This window comes from Lineus longissimus, chromosome 1 (assembly GCF_910592395.1).
Source record: "Lineus longissimus chromosome 1, tnLinLong1.2, whole genome shotgun sequence".
NCBI classification, from domain to species: domain Eukaryota; kingdom Metazoa; phylum Nemertea; class Pilidiophora; order Heteronemertea; family Lineidae; genus Lineus; species Lineus longissimus.
Genome location: NC_088308.1, coordinates 13,432,674 through 13,454,890, shown reverse-complemented (window position 1 = coordinate 13,454,890; position 22,217 = coordinate 13,432,674). Strand labels below are relative to the sequence as shown.

The 22,217-nt window shown below is 41.6% G+C and overlaps 1 protein-coding gene across 1 annotated transcript in view; it reads left to right on the top strand.

Annotated features, from left to right (window-relative positions):
• Nucleotides 1–22,217, top strand: part of LOC135482751 (voltage-dependent T-type calcium channel subunit alpha-1H-like) — a 603,345-nt gene that overhangs the window by 418,909 nt on the left and 162,219 nt on the right. The window contains exon 14 of the mRNA XM_064763135.1: nt 2,107–2,227. Coding sequence (XP_064619205.1) covers nt 2,107–2,227 — 121 coding nt within the window. The remainder of the gene's footprint in view (nt 1–2,106; nt 2,228–22,217) is intronic.

Genomic DNA, 22,217 nt, shown 5'->3' with positions numbered 1-22,217 from the left:
TGCAGGCCGGCCGCACAACGCCACGGCTGACAAAATCCTTACTTTGCATTGCAGTTTATTACGATATTTACTTACGGTTTCCTCATGAATTTGCCATTGGCTCTGTGATATGACTAGCTGTGAACATCATCATGATAATGATCAGATCGCGAATAGATTCTCATCCCCGGGTGCTCATTGTCATCGGTATGCACGGGTCACGTGACATGGGTAACGGATCTTGGTCACGTGATTCTTGATCCTGGTCACATGAGTCTTGGGGGAGTTTTTATATCTTGAGGGAATTTTTTGTCTTGAGGGACTTTTTTAATGTTGAGGCGAATTCTTTTTCTTGAGGAAGTTTTTATATCTTGAGAGAGTTTTTATATCTTGAGGGATTTTTTTGCCTTGAGGGGCCTTTTTAATGTTGAGGCGAATTCTTTTTCTTGAGGGAGTTTTTTATATCTTGAGGGAAATTTTATATCTTGAGGGATTTTTTTAATGTTGAGGCGAATTCTTTTTCTTGAGGGAGTTTTTTATATCTTGAGGGAATATTTTGCCTTGAGGGACTTTTTTAATGTTGAGGTGAATTATTTTTCTTTGAGGGAGTTTTTTTTTATCTTGAGCTGTTTCCTCTTTCTTGCGTCTTTTTTTTGTTTTGAGGGTGTTTCTTTAACGTTTTGGTTGAAGTTCATGATTGTTGGTAGAGAATTTAGAATATCTTGAGATATTTTCTTGTGTTGAGTTTATTCCGCTTTGGCATTCCATAGTCCATGTCTTTGTGAGGGAATTTCAGCCAGGAGTGAAGTAATTGCTACTCATGCATATATATTGGAAATGGAGGAATAGAAGCCAACTTCTTCTTCGAATTAAATGATGCTAGTGATATATGTTGCAGTCACTTTCATAACCTTAAATTGGTCATTACCTCCTTAGAATTGTATTTTGGGTGGGGTTTCCTCTGGCTCTGCCCTCTGCTTCAGCATATGGACCTGAGCTCATAACAAAACTTGTGTCAAACAATATGCAAATTTCATCATTATGCTTTCAGTACTTCTTGGCCATATAGCCATATATCATTAAAATTAAGTAATCTTTATTGGTGCATGGTGGGTCAGTGTCATGAGTATGAGGCAAAGCAGGGGGGGGGGGTCTAGTGGGCAGCTGCATCCACTTCCTCGAGGAAATGTGCAGTCCAACACAATCATGTCTCATCCCTGAGTACCTGTACTTGGAATTACATTTACATCAGAGAACAATCACTGAGCTGTCTTTTACTGAGGATATTGGTATTTCAGGCCCATTTAAAAGTTGTTTGTAATCTACAATTCGACCGCGCATCCTTGGTGCTGATGTCGCCATTGTTCAAATCTGATTGGTCGATCTCAGTCACGTGGTATTCGACAGTAGCGCCGTCTGAGGAGTGGTTATTCCCGCAATAGGTGATAATGACCTTGGACCTCGGACATGTTCTTTGTTGTTTTTATTTTTAATTTTCTAGTTTCATTTGCTATCTTAGAAAGCTTTGATCAATCTATTTGCTCTCAGTTCATTGGTCAAATGAGAACTGTTGTTACAAGATGAGGAATTTAGAAAATAAATGACAGTGGTTTCTATCCCTTAGCACACCCATATACATTATGCTCTATGCACTTAGCCATTTTAAGCAATTTCTTGTCCTTCCTACTTGAGGTAACGTTACACCATACATCATTGTCACTGCAGCAAACAATTTAGAAAAACATGACCAGCTTCTTAATAAGTTTGCTACAAGTGTGCATTGATGAGGTCCGTGGGCAGGTGAAATTTTTCTGTTTACAATTCTCAATGCATAATGATTGCATCACTTTGCATGGGTTCTATACAATATCCATATTTTGTTAAATCCTGTTCCTAAACATGAATTGAAAAAAATAATGTTGAAGTAAAAAAGCCTTCTCATGATTGTTAAATTTGCACAGTTTGCCATACTTATTTATGCTGGGCAAATTAAGATGAGTGGCAAAAGGCAAAATGAGTGTTCTTTTACCAGTATGTTCCAGAACTAAAAAATTTGGATGGGGAGGGGTGTCTGATGTATGATCATTTGCATCCTTTGTTTGTTATTTGTTCACCTCTGCTTTCTAGGGTGATGATAAAAAGAGAGATAAGGAAAAAGAGGAGGAAGCAAGAGTATTGGAGGAGGAGGACAATGATGGAAAGAATAACGGGAAGAAAATTTATGATCTCAAGAACAATAAAGAAAAAGGTAAGAATGTTTTCATATTGACCTAGAAATTGGGAGATAACTCTGTGGTTCTATCTACCAGCAGTGCTAATGTTTTGGACAGAAATTTCGCAGCATTGAATTTTGCAAGTGTCAAACAATGGACATGTTTTTATGAATCAAGACAGCTTTGTTTCAAAAAATTAATTGTCTATTTCACTCCGGATAATTAATTCCCCAGATTACAGAGAATCAAACAGGCCCTGTTAAAGAAAAACAGTTTTCACAAAAGTTTGAAAAACAGTGATTTTGGAGTTTTTTTAACAAAATGTTGTTGTGTTCATCTTGTAAGGTTCTTCAAGTTTGTTTTGCAGCAAATGTAGGGAAAAAATGCACAGCCAGTTTGATGTATGGATAGCAAACAAATTGGAAGATATGCATGGATCAACTTTGTTCGTGCACCACAGACTAGGCACTGACTGACTCTTTAGAACAGACAGGGAATATGAAAAAGTCCAATAATTTATTGGATGAATGGCGATCTCGACCTCGTCCACATATGGTGCGATGCCATAAAAGTGACTCCTGTGATTGATATTGAGTAATAGCCTGTGTTAGGGCACCTTTCGTGGTCTACTGTTTCTGTCGTGACAACCTCTGTCATTACGTTTCTCTGTCCATGATGATTTTTTCCATAAGGACCCCCCGTTTTAGCCCTTTTGGTGGGTCCATTTTATCAAGATTGCCTCGGAATTATGAGCGATAAGCCGTTCAGTTTGTGTATCTCGGGAATATTTCGCCAGCAAATATATCTCTTTCACAAATAGCTATTTTCAATTTTGATATTGACTGAAGAATAACGATTTTAGAGCTTTAATGGTTAGGCATTTTTGTCGATCTTGCCTGGTTCTCAGCGTTTGATGAAGCGCAACAGCTTTGCCAATCAGTTAGCGTACCCCTGCCTCGAGTAAGTTGAAGTGTTGATCACTCAAACGTGTTCAGTTGCCATGCACAGTTGTTACTGTAGAACGGAAAATATCTGCTGTATATAATTTTCGCGAATGCCTCACAATGGACATATTATTCGTGGCAGAATATTTTTCCGAGAAAGTTTAAACTGCCTATTTTGAATCTAAGCACTTAGTGTATGGCGACTGTAGTATAAAATGTCCCCTACTTAACATAATATGAGCAATAAGTAAGCAAAAGTTGTTTAAGTTAGGTGTAATTATAACAAGTGCTAATTGCGCGGGGTATACACGTAGGCCTTTGCTGGGCCAAGCTGTATGCAGTGCCTCTGTGGAGACATGGATTTCAAGCTAAAAGCATTCGCGGCAGAATATTTTCACGACCCTGACCTATTCACGAAATTCGTGAAAATATTCTGCATGCAAAACTTTCCGTTCTACAGTATATAGTGCACAACATTTTGGAAGTGTACAATTTAAATTATTTGTAAAATTTACAGTGTTTATACTTTAAATGGAATTTCAAATGTTCTAGAATAGTGGATTTTACTAAGAAGGCTTATCCTCATGAATCAAATCCAATATTAAATGTCATCAATTTTCGAAAAGAGGGTCACATGTCAACTATGTGTTGCTATGTTGACTATATTACAATGTCCATTGGTTCCGCTTTATTGTAGAATAGGTTTGAGAAGTTTTGTCAGGACTACATGAAATTGGAATGTCTGTGAAAGAGGTATGTCCTCTTCACTTTCTAGCTCTCTATTTGTAGATTATGCAAAGAGAGTGTTCACAAATCCTCTTTTTATGTAAAATGAGATATTTCACAACTGTAATTGCTCATATATTCACAAGGAGGATACCGCGGTGACGTCATATCACGTGATCACATCCCATATTAGTGATCGCTATGGCCAATCAGATTCAGTCTACTGACTGCACCAGCACTGAACAGATCTCCACGTCTCACTGTCTGGTGCGCTCCTGTACACAAAAACACCAATAGACATGAAATATTGCAATACCTAGTATGGATTCTTCCTGTATAGAATAAAATTTACAGAGCAGATTAACTTCCACGAATAAAAAAGACGTTTGGCGTGGCCAAAGTGCGGAAATAATGGGAAATAATGTCTCCGATAAAATACACTACGAAATACACTAGGCAATGCACTACGCGATACACGGTAGAGATGCAGTTGAGTTTGTTATTGTTTTGACTTAGAAGCCCGCCCATATCATAATATATTCATGTATTCATGAAGTATGAACTCATTTCTGTCCCATACAACTCTAAGAACAGTCAATTTCTCCTTAAATCATCACCGAAACCGCGATATCCGCAGGAAGATTTCGTTCTCGTGTCCGAAAATGCACTGATCTTACAGGGGCGCTAACTCGACAAATAGAGGGGATCTATGGGGATCTATGCGAGTTTTAGGTCCTACAGGTCTCGAACTTGTAAAATCTGTAAACATGCCTCCAAATCCCATTATGATAATGAAGAAATTGCCCCATATCTGGGAGACTGTTTTGAAACCATCGCTAATTTTGGAAGATCGGTGCCCGGCTATTTTGTTTTAAAAACCCTATTTTTCCCCATAAAAACAGCACTTTTCATTATTCAAATGATAACTTATTGTCTGAAGACTTATTTCATAGCAGAAAAGCACTAATAACTCTGATTTGATGCGAAAAATCTAACTTTATTTGATGACTTGATTTTCCCTTGGCCGTGGATCGAGTTTGTTTACAATATGCAGCACCATCTTGGAAAAGCCGTGACGTCACCGCGGTATCCTCCTTGATATATTCATGTTCACACAAGCCCAATCATCAGTCAGTCAAAGTTTGAACAAAATTAGCGTCCTCAGAATAAAGTTTGTGACATTTCACTAGTTTTCTGTTTCTTTGTGAAAGTGGGGTTTATAAAACCATTTTTTCTTCAAAGATAAATGATATCTAGGCAAAATAGCATAAATATTCTTGTAAGATCAGGCAATAAAAGTCATCAATCTGGCAGTGGTTTCAGCAAAATTTAGGCAGGACTTTGACCAATATTGATGCACTATAATTATATTGTAGATTAATACATAGAAAGTGCTTACAAATCCTCTTTTTGGCTCACCGTAGGGGAATCTATACAACACCGCAGTGTCCGTCGTTGTCCGCCTTCGTCGTCGTCCATCGTATCCTATTTCTAAAACAGTGGCACGTTTCTTAACCACTAGGGCTATGGACTCAAAACTTTGTTTGCATGACTCCCTAGGTCAGATGACCTTGGACACTGAATTTCGGTCCGGTCTGATTCTTGACTTGGCCACTAGGGGGCCAAAACTGAAAACATAAATAGTGTGATATCTCACTTATTACTGATTAGTTTTTGGTAGAAATTTTATGGTAGATACTCTTAGCAAGGATACATCACATATGGTACGGGTTTTTGATTTGACGTACTTGTCAAGGTCACAGAGGTCAAATGGCGTAAATTGGCCATTTGAGCGTAACTGTGGCACGACTCCCTACATCATATAACCTCTGACACCGAATTTCGGTCTGATCTGATTCTCAACTTGGCCACCAGGGGGCCAAAACTAAAAAAGGTAAAAAGTACAATATGTCGCTTAATAGTGACTTGTTTTCAATTTTATTTTTATTGTAAGTACTCGGAGCAAGGATACATCACATATCCTACGCTTTTTGATTTGACCTTATTTTCAAGGTCACAGAGGTCAAATGGTGTGAATTGACCGTTTGTGTGTAACTATGGCACGTTTCTTAACCACTAAAGCTATGAACTTTAAACTTGGTACCCATGACCCCCTAGGTCAGATGACCTGTGACACTGATTTTCGGTCCTGTCTGATTCTTAACTTGGCCAGCAGCGGGCCAAAACCAAAAATTTGAATAGTGCCATATCTCGCTTATTACTGATTAGTTTTTGGTAAAAATGTTATGGTAGATACTCTTAGCAAGGATACATCACATATGGTACAGGTTTTTGATTTGACGTACTTGTCAAGGTCACAGAGGTCAAATGGCATAAATTGGCCATTTGAGCGTAACTGTGGCACGTTTGTTAACCCCTAAGGCTATGAACTTGAGACTTTGTACAAAGGACCCCCTAGGTCAGCTGGCCTCTGACCCTGAATTTCAGTCCGGTCTGATTCTCAACTTGGCCACCAGGGGGCCAAAAGTGAAAACCTAGAAAGCATGATATCTCGCTTATTAGTGATTCGTTTTCAATAACATTTTTATGGTAGGTTCTCCTAGCAAGGATACATCACATATCATATGAGTTTTTGATTTGACCTGCTTTTCAAGGTCACAGAGGTCAAATGGCGTAAATTGGTCGTTTGAGTGTAACTATTGCACGTTTCTTAACCACTAAAGCTATGAACTTGAAATTTGGTACACATGACTCCCTACGTCAATGACTCCCTACGTCACGTAACCTTGGACACCGAATTTCGATCTGATCTGGTACTCAACTTGGCCAACAGGAGGCCAAAACTAAAATAGGTAAAAAGTGCAATATCTCGTTTATTAGTGACTTGTTTTTGATGATATTCTTATGGTACTTACTCCAAGCAACGATACATCACTTGTCATACCCACTTTGGTTTGACCTATATACTATACATGTACAATGTTTCTTAACCTGGATGAATTCCAAAGCACCAAATATCTATATATATATTTAGAGAGAAGAGAGCGCTGAAATGATGGCAGCCCTTCAAATCCGCTCTGATAGGAACACAATTATTTGGTGTTTTCCCACATCGGATCGCGTTAATTTTCGATGAGATGACTTATGAACTATTCTGGGTCGTGTTCCATGTGATTTTGAGTGGTTTGGCCCACCGAAAAGAGTTTGCTGCAACTTTTGGTCTTCAGGAGTCAGAAAGTTTTCAGTTGGAAGACATTTGTGTACACCAAAACATGTGTGTTGTACAGTACACAAGAGACCAGCTCTTGGGATTAAAGCACAATGGGACTCTCAAGCATTCAGACCAAGTCGGATTGCAGTACTTGGAATCAGTCATGGCTGAGCACAGAACGAAACACCATCGGGGAATTCCAGCAGGGATAAGGAAGAAAAGGGAGGTCAATTTCCATTTCTCCCAATCCACACTCAGAGGACAAATTCCTGTGTTGACCTCAACCAGGACTTCTACCCGACAGCTCAAAAGAGGAGGCATTCATGTAAAGAGGTGGCCTAAAAGTGGTGTTGATTTCAAAAACCTTGTGTCAATTCCATTGATCAATGATCATAATCGTGGTGAACGTGGCTTGGTGAGACTTAAGTGTGGTTTAATCAATATGCAATCTCTAACGAATAAAACTGACAGACTGAGTAAGCTAATCAGTGACAAGGACTTGGATGTCATATTCCTGACTGAAACATGGCTCACCAAAGACAATAACATTACTGCCTCGGAAGCTACCCCCATTGGGTTTACTTTCAAGCACCAACCTCGGACCAACAAACGGGGAGGAGGGGTAGGAGTTATCTTCAGGTCATCGTTAAAAGTCAAGGTCTCAGCAATGAAATCGTCATCAGTTTTCGAAGGAATGCAAATATCGGTGACTAGGGAAAGCAGGATATACAGGGTGCTACTCATCTATCGTCCACAAAAGCGATTTAGTGAACAATTCATTGATGAGCTTAGTCAGGTCATGGATGACATGATCCTTGAATCTCCAACTGGAGATCTGCTGATCCTGGGTGATCTAAACTTTCACTTCAACAAGCCGAATGATCCAGACTCCGTGCAATTGACTGATATTCTGTTGGCCTACGATCTTGTTCAGCACGTCACTGCGCCTACGCACAAAAGTGGTAACACCTTGGACTTGGTAATCACTAGTGCGACCCATGTTCCAGTCAGCGACATCTCGGTGTTTCATCCGCAACTAGCCGATCACTTCTTCGTGCTTTTCTCATTAAACATTGCGAAACCACCCCTGCCGGTAAAGCAGGTAGAGTACCAAAGATCAAGGATATCAATCTGACCAACTTTCAGGGTGATCTTGCTGCTGTCGTCTCTGAGATACCGAACAATCTCAGTGATGCTGTTGTGCTCTATCATCGGTCTCTCTGTTCTGTTTTTGAAAAACATGCACCAGCGAAGAAGCAGACTATCATACTACGTCCAAAGTCACCATTGTTAAGTGAACAGGTCATTGAGGCACGCCAAATTGAACGTGGACATGAACGTCGCTTTCGCAAGTCTGGCCTCACTGTCCACCGTCAAATCTGGAAAGAACAGGCCAGAGCAGTTGATAAAATGATTGAACAATCGAAGGTGATGCACTATAATGCTGAACTTCAGTCCTCCTCACAGGCTGAAGCCATTAACATTGTTGGCAAACTGATGTGCCGCAACGTCCCCTCTCCTCTGCCATCACACGAGTCTGATATGGAGCTTGCGGAACGTTTCAGTGAGTTCTTCATCTGTAAAGTTGAGAGGATCACACAAGCTGTACCAGTGAACGATGCTGATCAGTGCACGGCTGGTGAGTCATACGAGGTGAAAACTGGGTTGACGGAGTTTGATCCCGTGGACACACAGTTTGTTTCTAAAGTAATCCAATCGATGAAGTCGAAGCACTGTGCCTTGGACCCGCTGCCAACATCATTGATGAAGGACTGTCTACCCACCCTAGTGACTCTGATCGCAAAGATCATAAACAGTTCACTATCTTCCGGAGTCTTCCCAGAGGAATGGAAGGAGGCGATAGTCAGTCCTCTTTTAAAGAAGGCATCCCTAGATGCTGAGGTGTTGAAGAACTTTCGCCCGGTCTCGAACCTCAGCTTCCTCTCAAAGGTTCTAGAGAAAGTTATGTCGGTTCAGCTAATGAACCACATTCACATGAACGGCCTGCAGACGCCCTATCAGTCCGCATACCGAGAGGGTCACTCGGTGGAAACAGCACTTCTGAAGGTGCACAACGATATCAACTCTGCTCTTGGATCACGGAAGTGCGTACTGCTAGTTTTGTTAGACTTAAGCGCTGCGTTCGACACGGTCAATCATGCTGTTCTTCTGGCTTGTCTCAAGTCAATTGGAGTGGACAGGATGGTACTGACTTGGCTTCGCTCGTACCTGTCTGATAGGTCCCAACGTGTCCGCATTGGCAGTGAAGTGTCAAAACCTGTCAAGCTTGGTTATGGTGTCCCACAGGGATCCGTCCTTGGTCCGTTGTTGTTCACACTCTACACGAACCCACTCGCGGATATCCTGGAAACGGCTTCCGATGCGGACAGTGACAATGCATATCATCTATACGCCGATGATACACAGGACTACCTGGCATTTCGCATTGTTAGTCTGTCATCTGCGATTTGTACTGTAGGGAAATGCGTGTCAGATGCTAGTGCATGGATGGTTGAAAATGGTCTGTCTTGTAATAATGAAAAAACAGAGTCCATGTTTATCAGGTCACAGTACATGCGTTCCCTTCCAGCAATACCGGGCATAAAGGTAGTGGACTGTATCGTCGATTCTATGGACACTGCCCGGAATCTTGGCGTTATATTTGATAAACATTTCTCCTTCAAGGGCCACGTTTCGGCCACCGTCAAGCGGGCAAATCTCGCAATTCGTAACATTGCTCGTGTCAGAAAATATCTTACAATGGACACAGCAAAGTTGTTTGCCAGTCTGCTTGTGACTTCAAATATTGACCTCTCTCCTTGTCGGTTTGCCCTCTACAACTATTCTTCCACTCCAAAGAGTTCAAAACTCCGCTGCGCGACTCGTAACAAGAACCCGGAAGTCAGCGCATATTACTCCAATCCTCGAGGAACTGCACTGGCTTCCCGTCGCGCAGCGGATTCATTACAAAATCCTGTTTTTTGCGTTCAAGGCAATTCACAATCTTGCCCCATCCTACCTCTGTGAACTGGTCAGTGTGAAGCGTCCGTCCCGGGCGCTCCGATCATCAGTCGGTGTTCATTTGTCACAGCAAAGGTCAATCATCCCATCATATGGGGACCGGGCCTTTTCTGTGGCGGCACCGGCGATGTGGAACGAGTTGCCTTTGGGGCTGACGCTTTGCACTGACATCAACATCTTTAAATCAAATATAAAGACTCTGCTCTTTAAAAGAGCCTTCTGTAAAGCGCCTTGAGCGGGACTAGTGCCTGGATACGTGCGCTATAACAAGTTGCATTATTATTATTATTATCTATACGGTGAGCACAATGGCCCCTGGCCGTTTCATTTTGTAAAATGAGACATTTCACTGCAAAAACTGCTGATACAATCATATTGTCACAGACCTAATTTCAAAGTTCTAACAAAATTGACCCAAACATAAAGCATCCTAAGAACAAAATAACTTTTATAATCTTCGTAAAATTTCTGTTCATCAAAGTCACTATTTTCAAAAATCGACCATGCTTCCAGTCAGAGTAGTCCTAGCTACACTAAACAACGATATATATATTGAGCATACTATATATACTAGGAATTAATCTCTACCTGTGATGACACAGAATGCATTGTTCAGAATGAGGCTTGTTTTAAACTATACGATGTATTTTGTAGATTTATGCAAAGAGAGTGCTTACAAATCCTCCTTTTTTGTAAGATGATATTTCACTGCAAAAACTGCTGTTATATTCATGTATAGTCACAGACCTAATAATCAGTTCTTCAAAGTTCTAACAAAATTGACCCAAATATAAAGCGTCCTAAGAACAAACTATATTTCACAATCTTTGTAAAATTTTTGTAAAATTTGTGTTCCTCAAAGTCACTATTTTCAAAAATCATGCTTGCAATCAGAGTAGTCCCAGCTACACTAAACAATAATATATATACTAAGCATAGTACATATACTGGTAATTAATCTCTAATTGGGGTGGCCCAGACTGCTTAGTTTAGAATTAAGCCTGTTTATACACATCTGATTATGTAATAATCACACAATGCAGTAGTGACCTATAGAACAGCCTCCTTGCTATTGTTTGGGGTTGAGAAGTTAGGCTGACACTCGGTCGGGAACATTGGATGATCTTGATCAAGGGCTCCAGAAACGTAGTGGTTTGTGCAAGGTGCACTATTTGTGAGTGCCTCACTTGAGGTGACTCAATTACGGCTTGAATGGCCAATTTAAGTACCCGATGTACTTCATGTAGCAATATTTCTGCCCAGAAATTTGGTCAGTTTTGATTTATCTTGCCGGTGTGCCATTGATAAAGTTTATTTCATATGATTTTAAATGATATCTACATGTACTGACACTTTCATTGGCTTGACATATAATAAGGCAGAAGTCAAATAGCTATTCGAATGGTGTCCATCCTTAAAACTTGGCAGGCAAAAATATAATGTTTTCTGATCATGTTTTACACGGATGGTTGACAGCTGCATTTCAACGTTTTTGGTGACTTCATCACAGATGACCGAGAGAGAGAGGAGCTGAGCTGCACTCATTCATACTCATAGAACCAAACGAACAGCTTGCACCTCCCATCCAACATCAGTCATCAGTGCTCACCCACGCTGTCATCAGTAGAACCAGTTAATTCTTATATTTCATTCTTTTTCACTGTAGAAATAGATTAAATGAAGAAAACAGTATGTGGCAGTTGGTTTACAATAATATTAGTGCATCTTTTGAGTTTTTTTATTCACTATCAATGAGGGCTAAGAAAATCGAACCTTAAAATTGATTTAATGAAGAAAACCATATACAGCAGTTGGTTTACCAAAAAATCAAGGGTGTCTATTAAGTTTTTACTCGCTATCAATGCAGACTGAGAAAATCCTACCCCTTGGTCCTCGCCTTACTATTGGTTGTCCCTGATGTGAAGCCGATGACAATTACTGCATGGCTGTCCCGGCTCGGGCAGACCATGTTCACTGGACTAGTTTGCCACAACCAACCTACACTTCAAAGGAATTGTTGTAAGGTCCATACTGTTTCTGGTTGTGGCCATGCATCTACTGGGCTGGTTTGTCTCAACCTGCACTTCAAATAATTGGATTTTAAGGTCCAGACTGCCTTTACTGCTTGCCCCAAGGTGGTGACCATGCATCGACTGGACTGATTTTTCACAACTTGCACTTCAAAGGAATTGATACAAAGGTCCAGACTGCATTCACTATAGTTGTCCCAGGTTTTGACCATGCATCTAAGTACTGGTTTGTCTCAAGCTGAACTTCAACTGATTTGATCACAGCTGTTTCAGCTAGAATAGAAACGCAAGTTTAATCAGACGGCACCAGACGCCGCTTTTAAGGGAGGTGCTGGCATGAAGGTGTTAATTGCTACCCCAATAAACAACCCAGTTCCTCACCCCAACCGCTTAAGGATTACATAAAAGGCCTGAATCCACCCATGTATGCCCCTTAATTGTGTTAGTAGTAATTAAGATTGCATGCGTTTATTAGCTCACCTCTTAGCAGAGGTGAGCTTATCCCATACCGTGGCGTCCGTCGTCCGTCGTCGTCGTCGTCGTCGTCCGTCGTCCGTTAGCAGGACACGTTTCGTAACTGTTAGAGCTATTGAGTTGAAACTTGGGACACATGTACCCTTATGTAATGACACCTTGGAGACCAAGTTTCGGTCTGATTCGTTTCATGGTTTGGCCACCAGGGGGCCAAACGTTAAAAGTGAAAATATGCAATATCTCCCTTAATAGTAGTCGGGAAATTTTGAAAAAAATATGGTAGGTACTTCTAGCAAAGATATATCCTCCGGGTTTTTGATTTGACCTCCTTTTCAAGGTCACAGAGGTCAAAGTTTGCTGATTCACTGAACAGTAGCATGTTTCCTATCTATTTTAGCTAGATGGTTTTAAACCAGTGTGGACATGTATCTGGGGATTCTCTATTCCACCCCTAAAATTTCGGCCGTTCGGACATCAAATATGCCCGCCAGGCAGCCATCTTGAAAAATAAACACAGTACTATTACTCCGAAACTAATGATCGGATTGCAACCAAATTTGATCTGGATGTATATCTATGTACTTTCTACTAAATCCTCGATTTTTTATCAAATGTGATAGCCAATATGGGTGCCAGGCGGGCATCTTGAAAATTGGTCACCCGGGGGCCAAATTTAATGTCCAAAGTTAAAATGTTTGATTGCTCGTTTAATAGTGGTCTGATTTTCATAACATTTTTATGGTAGGTACTCCTAGCAAGGATACATCACATATCGTACGGGTTTTTGATTTGACCTACTTTTCAAGGTCACAGAGGTCAAATGGTGTAAATTTGCCGTTAGGATGTAACGATGGCACGTTTCTAAACTGCAATGACTATTGATACCAAATTTGGTACACATTTACCCCTTAGTCAGGTGATCTCAGGGACTGAAGTTTGGTACAATATGATTCACCACTTGACCACCAGGGGGCAAAATCCAAAAACCTTAAAAATGTGATTATTCCTTAACTTCTTGCCCGATTGCCACCAATTTGATATCATGGGTACATCTAACTGCCATACAGTATATGTCACACAGGTTTTTAATTTGACCTTCTTGTCAAGGTCACAGAGGTCAAATGGCGTAAATTGGCCGTCAGGCCGTAACTATGGCAGTTTCTTAACTGCAATGACTATTGATCACAAATTAAGTACACATGTACCCCTTGGTCAGGTGATCTCAGGTACTGAAGTTTGGTGCGATCTGATTTGCCGTTTGGCCTCCAGGGAGGGGGCCAAATCCTAAATTCTTCAAAATGCCATTATTCTTAGTAATTACTTGCCCAATTGGCACCAATTTTATATCATAGGTACATCTAATTCTAACAACCATTCAATGTGTCACCCGGGTCTTCTTTGATTTGACCTACTTTTCAAGGTCACAGAGGTCGAATGTACTGGTAATTGCTTGGACCTACATCAAACCTAACACTACATTACACAATACCATGATCTTTATCCATCTTTCCTCCACATGAGGTGAGCACAATGGCCCTGGCCATTTCATTAGAACCAACTTGACCTGAACCAAGCTTTGTGTATTATATTCCGGCTGCCATCTTGGATAGGCTTGGGCCTGCACTGTGTAGTGTATAAAAGATGACTTTGATGGAGTTTTTCTGTAAAAATATTGATGATTGTTTGCACCTCTATTATGTTTCAGCCCAGATACCAATTCTTCTGTAAAAAGCATTTTAATATTCTGCATATAACATAGCTCAGGCAAAGACAAATAAAAGGCATTTTAAAAGGGCCTACTTCGTTATTCGTTGTGAAGAATGGTCGTCATTTGAAAATGCCATGCCCATTACTTATGTTGTGGTATGAAAGATTGGTGCCCTGTTGTACACAAATGAGACAAATACTAGTTGCAAAGAACAGGTCTTAACCTATAGTATATATAGGCAGGACAAATGTGTCCTATTGTAGACCTACCAAGATGAGACAGTTAGTTGCAAAAATCGACATGTCACAACCTATGATATCATAGGCAGGACAACGGGTGTCTCATCCAGCTTGGGGTCTTGTAATTCCGGGAGTGAAGTTGAGACAACAGTCACCAAGGACATGTCACAACCTTTATTATCATAGGCAAGGGATGTAGTTGTCTCATCCCGCTTGAGGCCTTGTTATTAAGAGAGATGAGACAACAGTCACAGAGGACATTATGTCACAACCTATCTTTTATATCCAGGGGATGTAGGTGTCTCATCCAGCTTGGGGTCTTGTTATTCCGAGAGATGAGACAACAGTCACAGAGGACAACATATCAAGGCAGTACCAGTACACAAAAATTAAAAGTCATGATTTCAATGTACACAATATTATTATTATTAATTATTCACAATATACATTTAATTTACATTCAATAGACTCATACATTCAAAAAATAATAATACAAAGTTCACATCTTCATATTCCTTGCTATAGAAGTTTCAAATTTAACTTTCTTTTAATCAAAGTGACAGACAAATGAAGGTGCGCACTGTTCCTGTATAGTCCTCAATTTGGAAATGATGTTTATCAACTTGACTAGGAACGGTTCCAAGATAAACGTTTGAGTCCAATCTGAACAAACATGTGTCGCCGACATTGAATATACGTTTTCCTGATTTGTCAGTGGATTTCTTGGACTTCTTGCGTTTACGACCGAAATATCGCTTATGACCGCCTGCACCAACTTTCGAATCCAACCGAGCTTTTTTCTGAGGAGGGAAGTCACCATTCCTAGTCAGGTCCACTTTGAAGACGAGTATACCTGGAATTGTAAAGGCGAGTGTAAACATAATGGCAGTGGCTAAATGGGGGAGGGGGGGGGGGGGGAACGGGGGGTGGCTCCAACAGACACAGCTTCTATTCTAATTCAATTCTGACACTGACCAGTGTTGAATCTAGAGAAAGAAAGGAAGTATCCTACAGATGACCACTTTTATTTCAATGCAGATTCAAATAATATTTAATTGCAATCAAAATAGCCTCGGAACTTACCATCAATCCAAAATCAGAGTAGTAATCACGCCTGTCTATAATGTCGGTTGCATTTCTGGTGACACATCTTGGAGGCTGAACCTGAAATAAAGAGTAATTTATTAGAATAGAATACATGCATACAAAGCCTACGGGAATACAGTATAATGATTTCAATCATCTGTTTGTGAATACATAGATGAAGGGAAACATCGCTTAACTTACCACTTATCTTGTTCACTGCCGGATCAATGATGTCGACGTACTGGGTTATATACATGTAGCCTCTCAAATCAACTAAAGCATCACATCAGCCGGATTAAGTCGAGAAGTTATCTGCAGTACACACCATGCAACCAGCTGAAATTAAAGAAAAAGGCATTTTAGTAACTGAAGGAATGTTTACCAGTCAAAAAAGGCACTGTTTTGGCATCACCCTGTACAAAAATACCACAACAAACTGGAATGTGGGTCAATGGGCGAGTTCATTTTGCTAACAGGTGGATAATATACCAAGAACTTTTCTATATTTGGCGAATTCTTAAGACTATATTTATCAATTACATCTGTAAAGATATTTTCAACATAAACTATGGTATATGCTAACTCATGGCTTGTTCATAAGCACGATCATGACTTATTATTGTACTATTACCCATGCTGTACCCCTTTCACCAAAATAGACCCGACCATTGAACTTCAAAACTCAACTATTTTTAGACATCTGTTTTTCAAATGCATTTTCTGCATGAATATACAGCAAACGAACATAAAATAGATATATATTTTAAAAGTAAAGATTTAAATGAATACTGGAAGTAACTCGTTTTGCTAAATAACGATCAAGGGAATTCGATGTTGTCCGATGAACTTGGCACCCCATCTCAATCTCCGTCTGCAAGTCGGCCATTTTGAATTTGAGCAGATCAAAGTTTGAGAAATTTCAGAATAAACGCACGATTCTGTACGAAACTGAAATGAGTTATGCAAAACAGCCGGGGTATTTATGATTTATGATATTATGCCTACCTGGCTATCCAGTCTTGAAGAATTCCGAAATGTGTAACTTGTCGAAAAATCGATAAAATGCATGGAAATCGCCACTGTTTCGTTAATTTTGGTCCAAATTTCGTGAAATTTTCAAGCCGGGTGAATGGTCATGTGACACAACTTATGAGCCAATGAAAACCGTCGTATCTAATTCGAGCACGTGTACAGAAGCGCGCTGATGTTTGAACGATGCCAATGCATTAACCCTTTGGCTGAATGGGTATTGCGATAATGTGTGAGATGTGTATTGGCGACAATGTTTACATAGCGGTTAACAGGCTTTTCGCATGGACCAATCATTGGACAGCAGGCTAGTAGGCAGAATGGTTTATTTCGATGTCATGTTTAGGCTTAGCTGAAACAGCTGTGTAAATTTACTACTCTCTTCGGACAAATTCTAGTCTAACTCCTCGGTTTCCATGTTGATTCTTCTCTTTAATTACTTCGTTCTTATCTTACAAGGTTCCCAAGGGTCAAAAACTGTTTTTTGCCCTGGATGACGTTAGATTTTACATTTGCTTAATGATTGTGAAATTTGTGTGCGGAGTGCTTGACTCGCCATGCTCGGAACAATTCTCAGCCTCCAGATTATGAAGAGCGAAGTTACTGAAGGCGCCAAATTTGAAATTGACGCAACATTAAAGGTTGACGCGCAGCCTCCAAAAACTTACACTCCCACCAAAATTCGACACTAGAGTTTTCTCAACATAAAGGTTTTGAAGTAACTTAAACTAAAGTCAGATAAGCACATCTTATCCAATATTTCAAGTGATCTTCAAACATCACTTATTCCACGAATCATGGAATTGTTCATAAATTGCACAGCCTGCTTTCAGGCAATGTCCAGAAATCATGATGAATTGTCTTTTTTTACGCACAGCCTACTATACTGGTAAGGCAATGTCCAAAAAGTGACCATAAACACTATATGGCGCAGTCCTTGAATTTTGATTGAATAATTCTACTGAACTAAAAAGTCTCCGCTGAGACATCAAAATTTAAAACACAATTTAGTAACTTGGAGTAAACTTTCCAAAATTACTGACACTACTGGAACGGGCATGATTATATAGCCCCTACACAGTTCCAGTGTATAAGCGCAGATTTAACACAGAATAGAGGCTGAATGAATAAGTTCTATTAAATTTCAGAACTTATTCATCCATTCTCTCACACGTTTATAGCTGTTGTTTTTGAAAAAACGCGACCGACCCCACAAGAGTTCAGAGTGGGAACAACAGCTCTAAGTTCGAGATTTTCACCTAATTGACCGGCTCGATCCGCGGTCTGAATTTGACTGACTCGATCCGCAGTCTATATTTTAGAATTGGAATTATTGCGATCTGGCGTCGACGTTGGGAAGTTGATCCTCGTGTTCATCGCTGCTTTCGAGTAAGACGATCTTGTTGACAGGACGTTGAAACTCTCCAGTTGAGGTTCTGAGGGTGACTTTCCTCACGACGTTGTCTGTTTCTGACGGATGTACTGCAGTAATTAGCCCAAGAGGGTAGTGTCCTCTGTGAGCTAGCCTCACCTCATCGACGAGCATCACCAGGTCTCCCACTTGGAAGTTCCGGATCTCGATGATACTTTTCTGACGTTCTTGGAGCGAGGTGAGATACTCCAACTTGAACCTTGACCAGAACTCGTTGATCAGCGCCTGGACCTGGCGGTAGCTATTTCTGACAATCAGGTCCTTCTCGTAGAAAATACCAGGTGGATGAGCTGCTACAGGTTCAGGGTTGATGATCATCATCGGCGTGATTGGAAGTGGATCTCTTGCATTCTTGCTGACTGCACACAAGGGGCGACTGTTATACAACAGCTCACATTCTGCTACTGTAGTGGCTAGCTGGTCCTCTGTTGTGATTCTGCCCTTCAGCGTACTCAGCATCACCCGTCTCAGCGTGCGAAATGGTCGCTCAAAAAGACCATTCCTATTCGATGCCTTTGGTACATTGGGTACCCATTCAATCTCTTTTTCTTGCATGAAGTGCTGGACCCCAGACGAGTTGTACAGCTCCTGCAGTTGGTCGATCTCGGCCACTCCTACTGAGAAGGTCCCAGCATGGTGACGCGTCCCTTGGGTAGGACTCCCTGGACTTGGTCCTTAGGCAAACCGATCGCTCGCTGGCACGTGATGCATTTCTTCTCAAGCTCATGGACGACACTCGAGCCATTTATCACCCAGTAGCGCTTTCTGAGAAGACACAGCAACGTCTGTGGTGGAGCATGCTGATATGCTTCGTGGTAACTCCAAACAATTATCTCGGTCAGATGATGTGATCTGGGCAGAATAAGTTGATGCTTCTCAGCGCAAGTTAGGTCTGACTCTGTTAGTCGCCCGCCTACTCGTACTGATCCTGCCTCGTCCTTGTATGGATGGAGATTATGAAACTGGCTGCGGCTCATTTTTCGTCCAATCTTTCCCAGTTGCTTCATTTCGCTGGCGAAAACCTCTCCTTGGACATAAGTAACAACAGCTATCTCCGCTTTCTGCAACTCGCTGACCTTGATTGCACCAGTAGGCCCAGTGTATAGCTCTTTCTTCTTTTCATACTTGGTGTCAATAAGCCATTTCTTGAATCTCAGCAGCCACGCAGTAGCGACCTTGAGTCCACTCCAGCTAGAGAAGCGTTCCACCAATTCCATCAGCCTATTCTGGCCTCTCACGATTGCCATCACAGTAGTTCCCTTTGTGGATTCTTGAGCATTAGACGATTGGACTCCGGTATCTTTATCAAGGTGACGTCTCTCGGCTGCCTTTACAGTAGTAAATTCTTGAGCATCAGAGGATGAGAATCCAGTATCATTATCAAGGTGATTATCAAGGTGATGTCTCTCGGCTGCCTTTACAGTAGTATCACTATCAAGCTGACGTCTCTCGGCTGTCTTTACAGTCGTATCTTGAGCACAGTCTTGAGCATCAGAAGATGTGAATCCAGTATCAGGCTTACAACTCTCGACTGTCATTACTGTAGCATCCTGTTTCAATTCTGGATCGTCTGGCTCTAAAGGGGCAATGACAGGGCACACTGGCCAACTCTCCGGTGACTCGCTCAGAAATCCTGGTCCATTGTAATACTCTTGGCATTGGAGAAACTTCTCAACCGTCAATCCTCTACTGCAGATGTCAGCAATGTTCTGTGGCCCAGGAACGTGCCTGATCTGGACTCTCAGCTCCTGTTGCAGCTCCCGGATTTCCTGCAGCCTATTGGCACAATACGGTAAGAAACGCCTGCTCTGGTTTTTTAGCATAGCCAATACTGCTGTACTGTCAATCCATTGGTGGATTTCATCCCATTTTACATCAGCCTGCTGAACCACAAACTTGATGGCTCTCATGGACAGTAATGCAGCTTGCAATTCGATCCTGGGTATTGTCTTCGTCTTCTGCGGTGTAACCAAGGCTATTCCCACCAGAAAACTGACATGGATTTCATCTTCTTCAGTGTACCTTGCGAAAAGAACATAGCCATATCCAATCTCAGATCCATCCGAAAACGCGTGTAGCTCACTTCTGGCTATCTTGGCTCCTTTCGGTGCTGTGTATCTTGGTCTTTTCAGACTTCTAAGCTGATCCAGGGAGTTGAGCCATGTCCTGACTGCCTTGGCCTCTTCGCTTGGCAATGGATTGTCCCATCCCAGCCCTTCTCTTGTCATTTTCTGTAGAATCTGTTTTGGTTCAAGGGTTACTGGTGCAATCGCTCCCTCGGGGTCAAACATCGAAAGCCTAGCCTAGCAGTCCTCGTCTCGTGAGTGGGCGCTCCTTCTTCCTCATTTGAAATACAAATGCGTCCTCTGCCACATCCCATCCAACCCCAAGAACTCTATCCTGGTGATCTTGGCTAGTTGAGGATTGTCCAAACTCTACAGCCTGCATCGAAGGTGCTCGCCTTTCATTAGCCACCAACTGGAGTAATACTGAGTCGTTCACCACACATTTTGCCAATGTGAAACCTCCTTCATCCAGTAGATCAAAAATCTGCTCGATTATGATCTTAGCTATCTTTGGGCTGGCTGATCTCAAAATGTCGTCTACATAGCAGTTGCGCAATCCTGTCCTGACGACGTCTGGGTGGTATTTCTCGGCATGATCCTTGCAAGTTTTTCTCAACGCATATCCAGCATTCCCCGGTGCATGCGTTCCTCCAAAAAAGTTATGGACAAGCTGAAACTCCACTACTTCGCCATCGAGATTGTTGTCTTCAAACCACAGAAAACGTAGGAGATTCCAGTGATCTCTTGGGACGAAAAATTGATTGAACATCGCATTAATGTCTGCTTGAATGGCTATCTCACCGCCAGTCCTGAACCTCAGCAGCACACCGAGTAGAGAGTTGATGTTGTCTTCACCAGAGTAGATGTGGTCATTGAGACAAGACCCATCGTACTTCGCTGCTGCATCCCATACGACACGAAGTTTGCCTGGTTTTCCTTGGTGTAAGACATGATGAAATGGTACGTAGTTGACAACATCGTCTGTCTCAATCTCATCTGCAGGTATCCTCCTGATGTAGCCCTTTTTCCGATAATCATCAAATATTTTACAGTAGGCCTGATACTCTGTCTTGGCTTTTGCAATCAGCTTCCCTGCCATGAGTTTTTTCTTTACTGACATCAGCCTGTTATGCGCTAACGTCCGATTGTTAGGCATATCGACATGAGATTCCTTCAAAGGTATCGGTACATAGTAGTGATGTTCACAGAAGTAGGTTCCTTCTTCAAGTATCTTCCTATCCTTGACATCTTCGGCTGACATATGCTTCTGATAATCGTGCTTGGTTCCTACATATTCAAACTCTGCCATCTCTCTCAGCTTCCGATCCAAGGCTTGATAATCCTGATCCTCCGACTCCGAGATGAAGTTACAGCTTGCCTCCCCACGTGAAGCTCCTCCTAACAGAGTCCATCCCCAGATGTACATAGCAGCAACCGGGTCTCCTTCCTTAGGTCCTGGCTTCCACTCAAGTTGTCTATGAGCTTCTGGAACATCGCTCCCCACTATCAATCTCACATGCTGCCTTGGTGCAGATGATATGGGCACATTCTTGAGATGATCATATTGTTCCCAAACTGACCGGCTTGGTATATGCTTTTCTCCTATGGGAAGTTTGTCCCATGAATGAACCTCTTTCAAGGTGATCTTTGAATTGATGTCATCATTCAATCCTGTTACAGTTAGCTCGACCCTGGTACTCATTCCAGACATCGCACCATGCATGGTATTCAAGAGCATGGGCCCATCATCATCTTCGATGTCCAACTCTCTAAGCAATTCCTTGTCACAGAAGCAGGCAGAGGAAAATGAGTCGATTCCTGCCCATACTTGCACCGCTTTACCTGATACTGGAGAGCTGACCAGCACAGGAAAGGCCGGGAAATAAACATTCTCCTTTGCATCTGAGCAGTGGACTTCTGCATCAGCGTCATCTTTTCTCTTCTGTTTTTCATCGAAGTGTAACAATGTGTGATGTTTCCTGTCTGTTTTGCATCCCTTTACAGTGCACTCCTTCGGTAATGGACACTTTGCAACACCAGAGTGAGGCAGCTTCTCATCAACATTCAGACAGTTGAAGCACAGGTTCCGTCTCTTGAT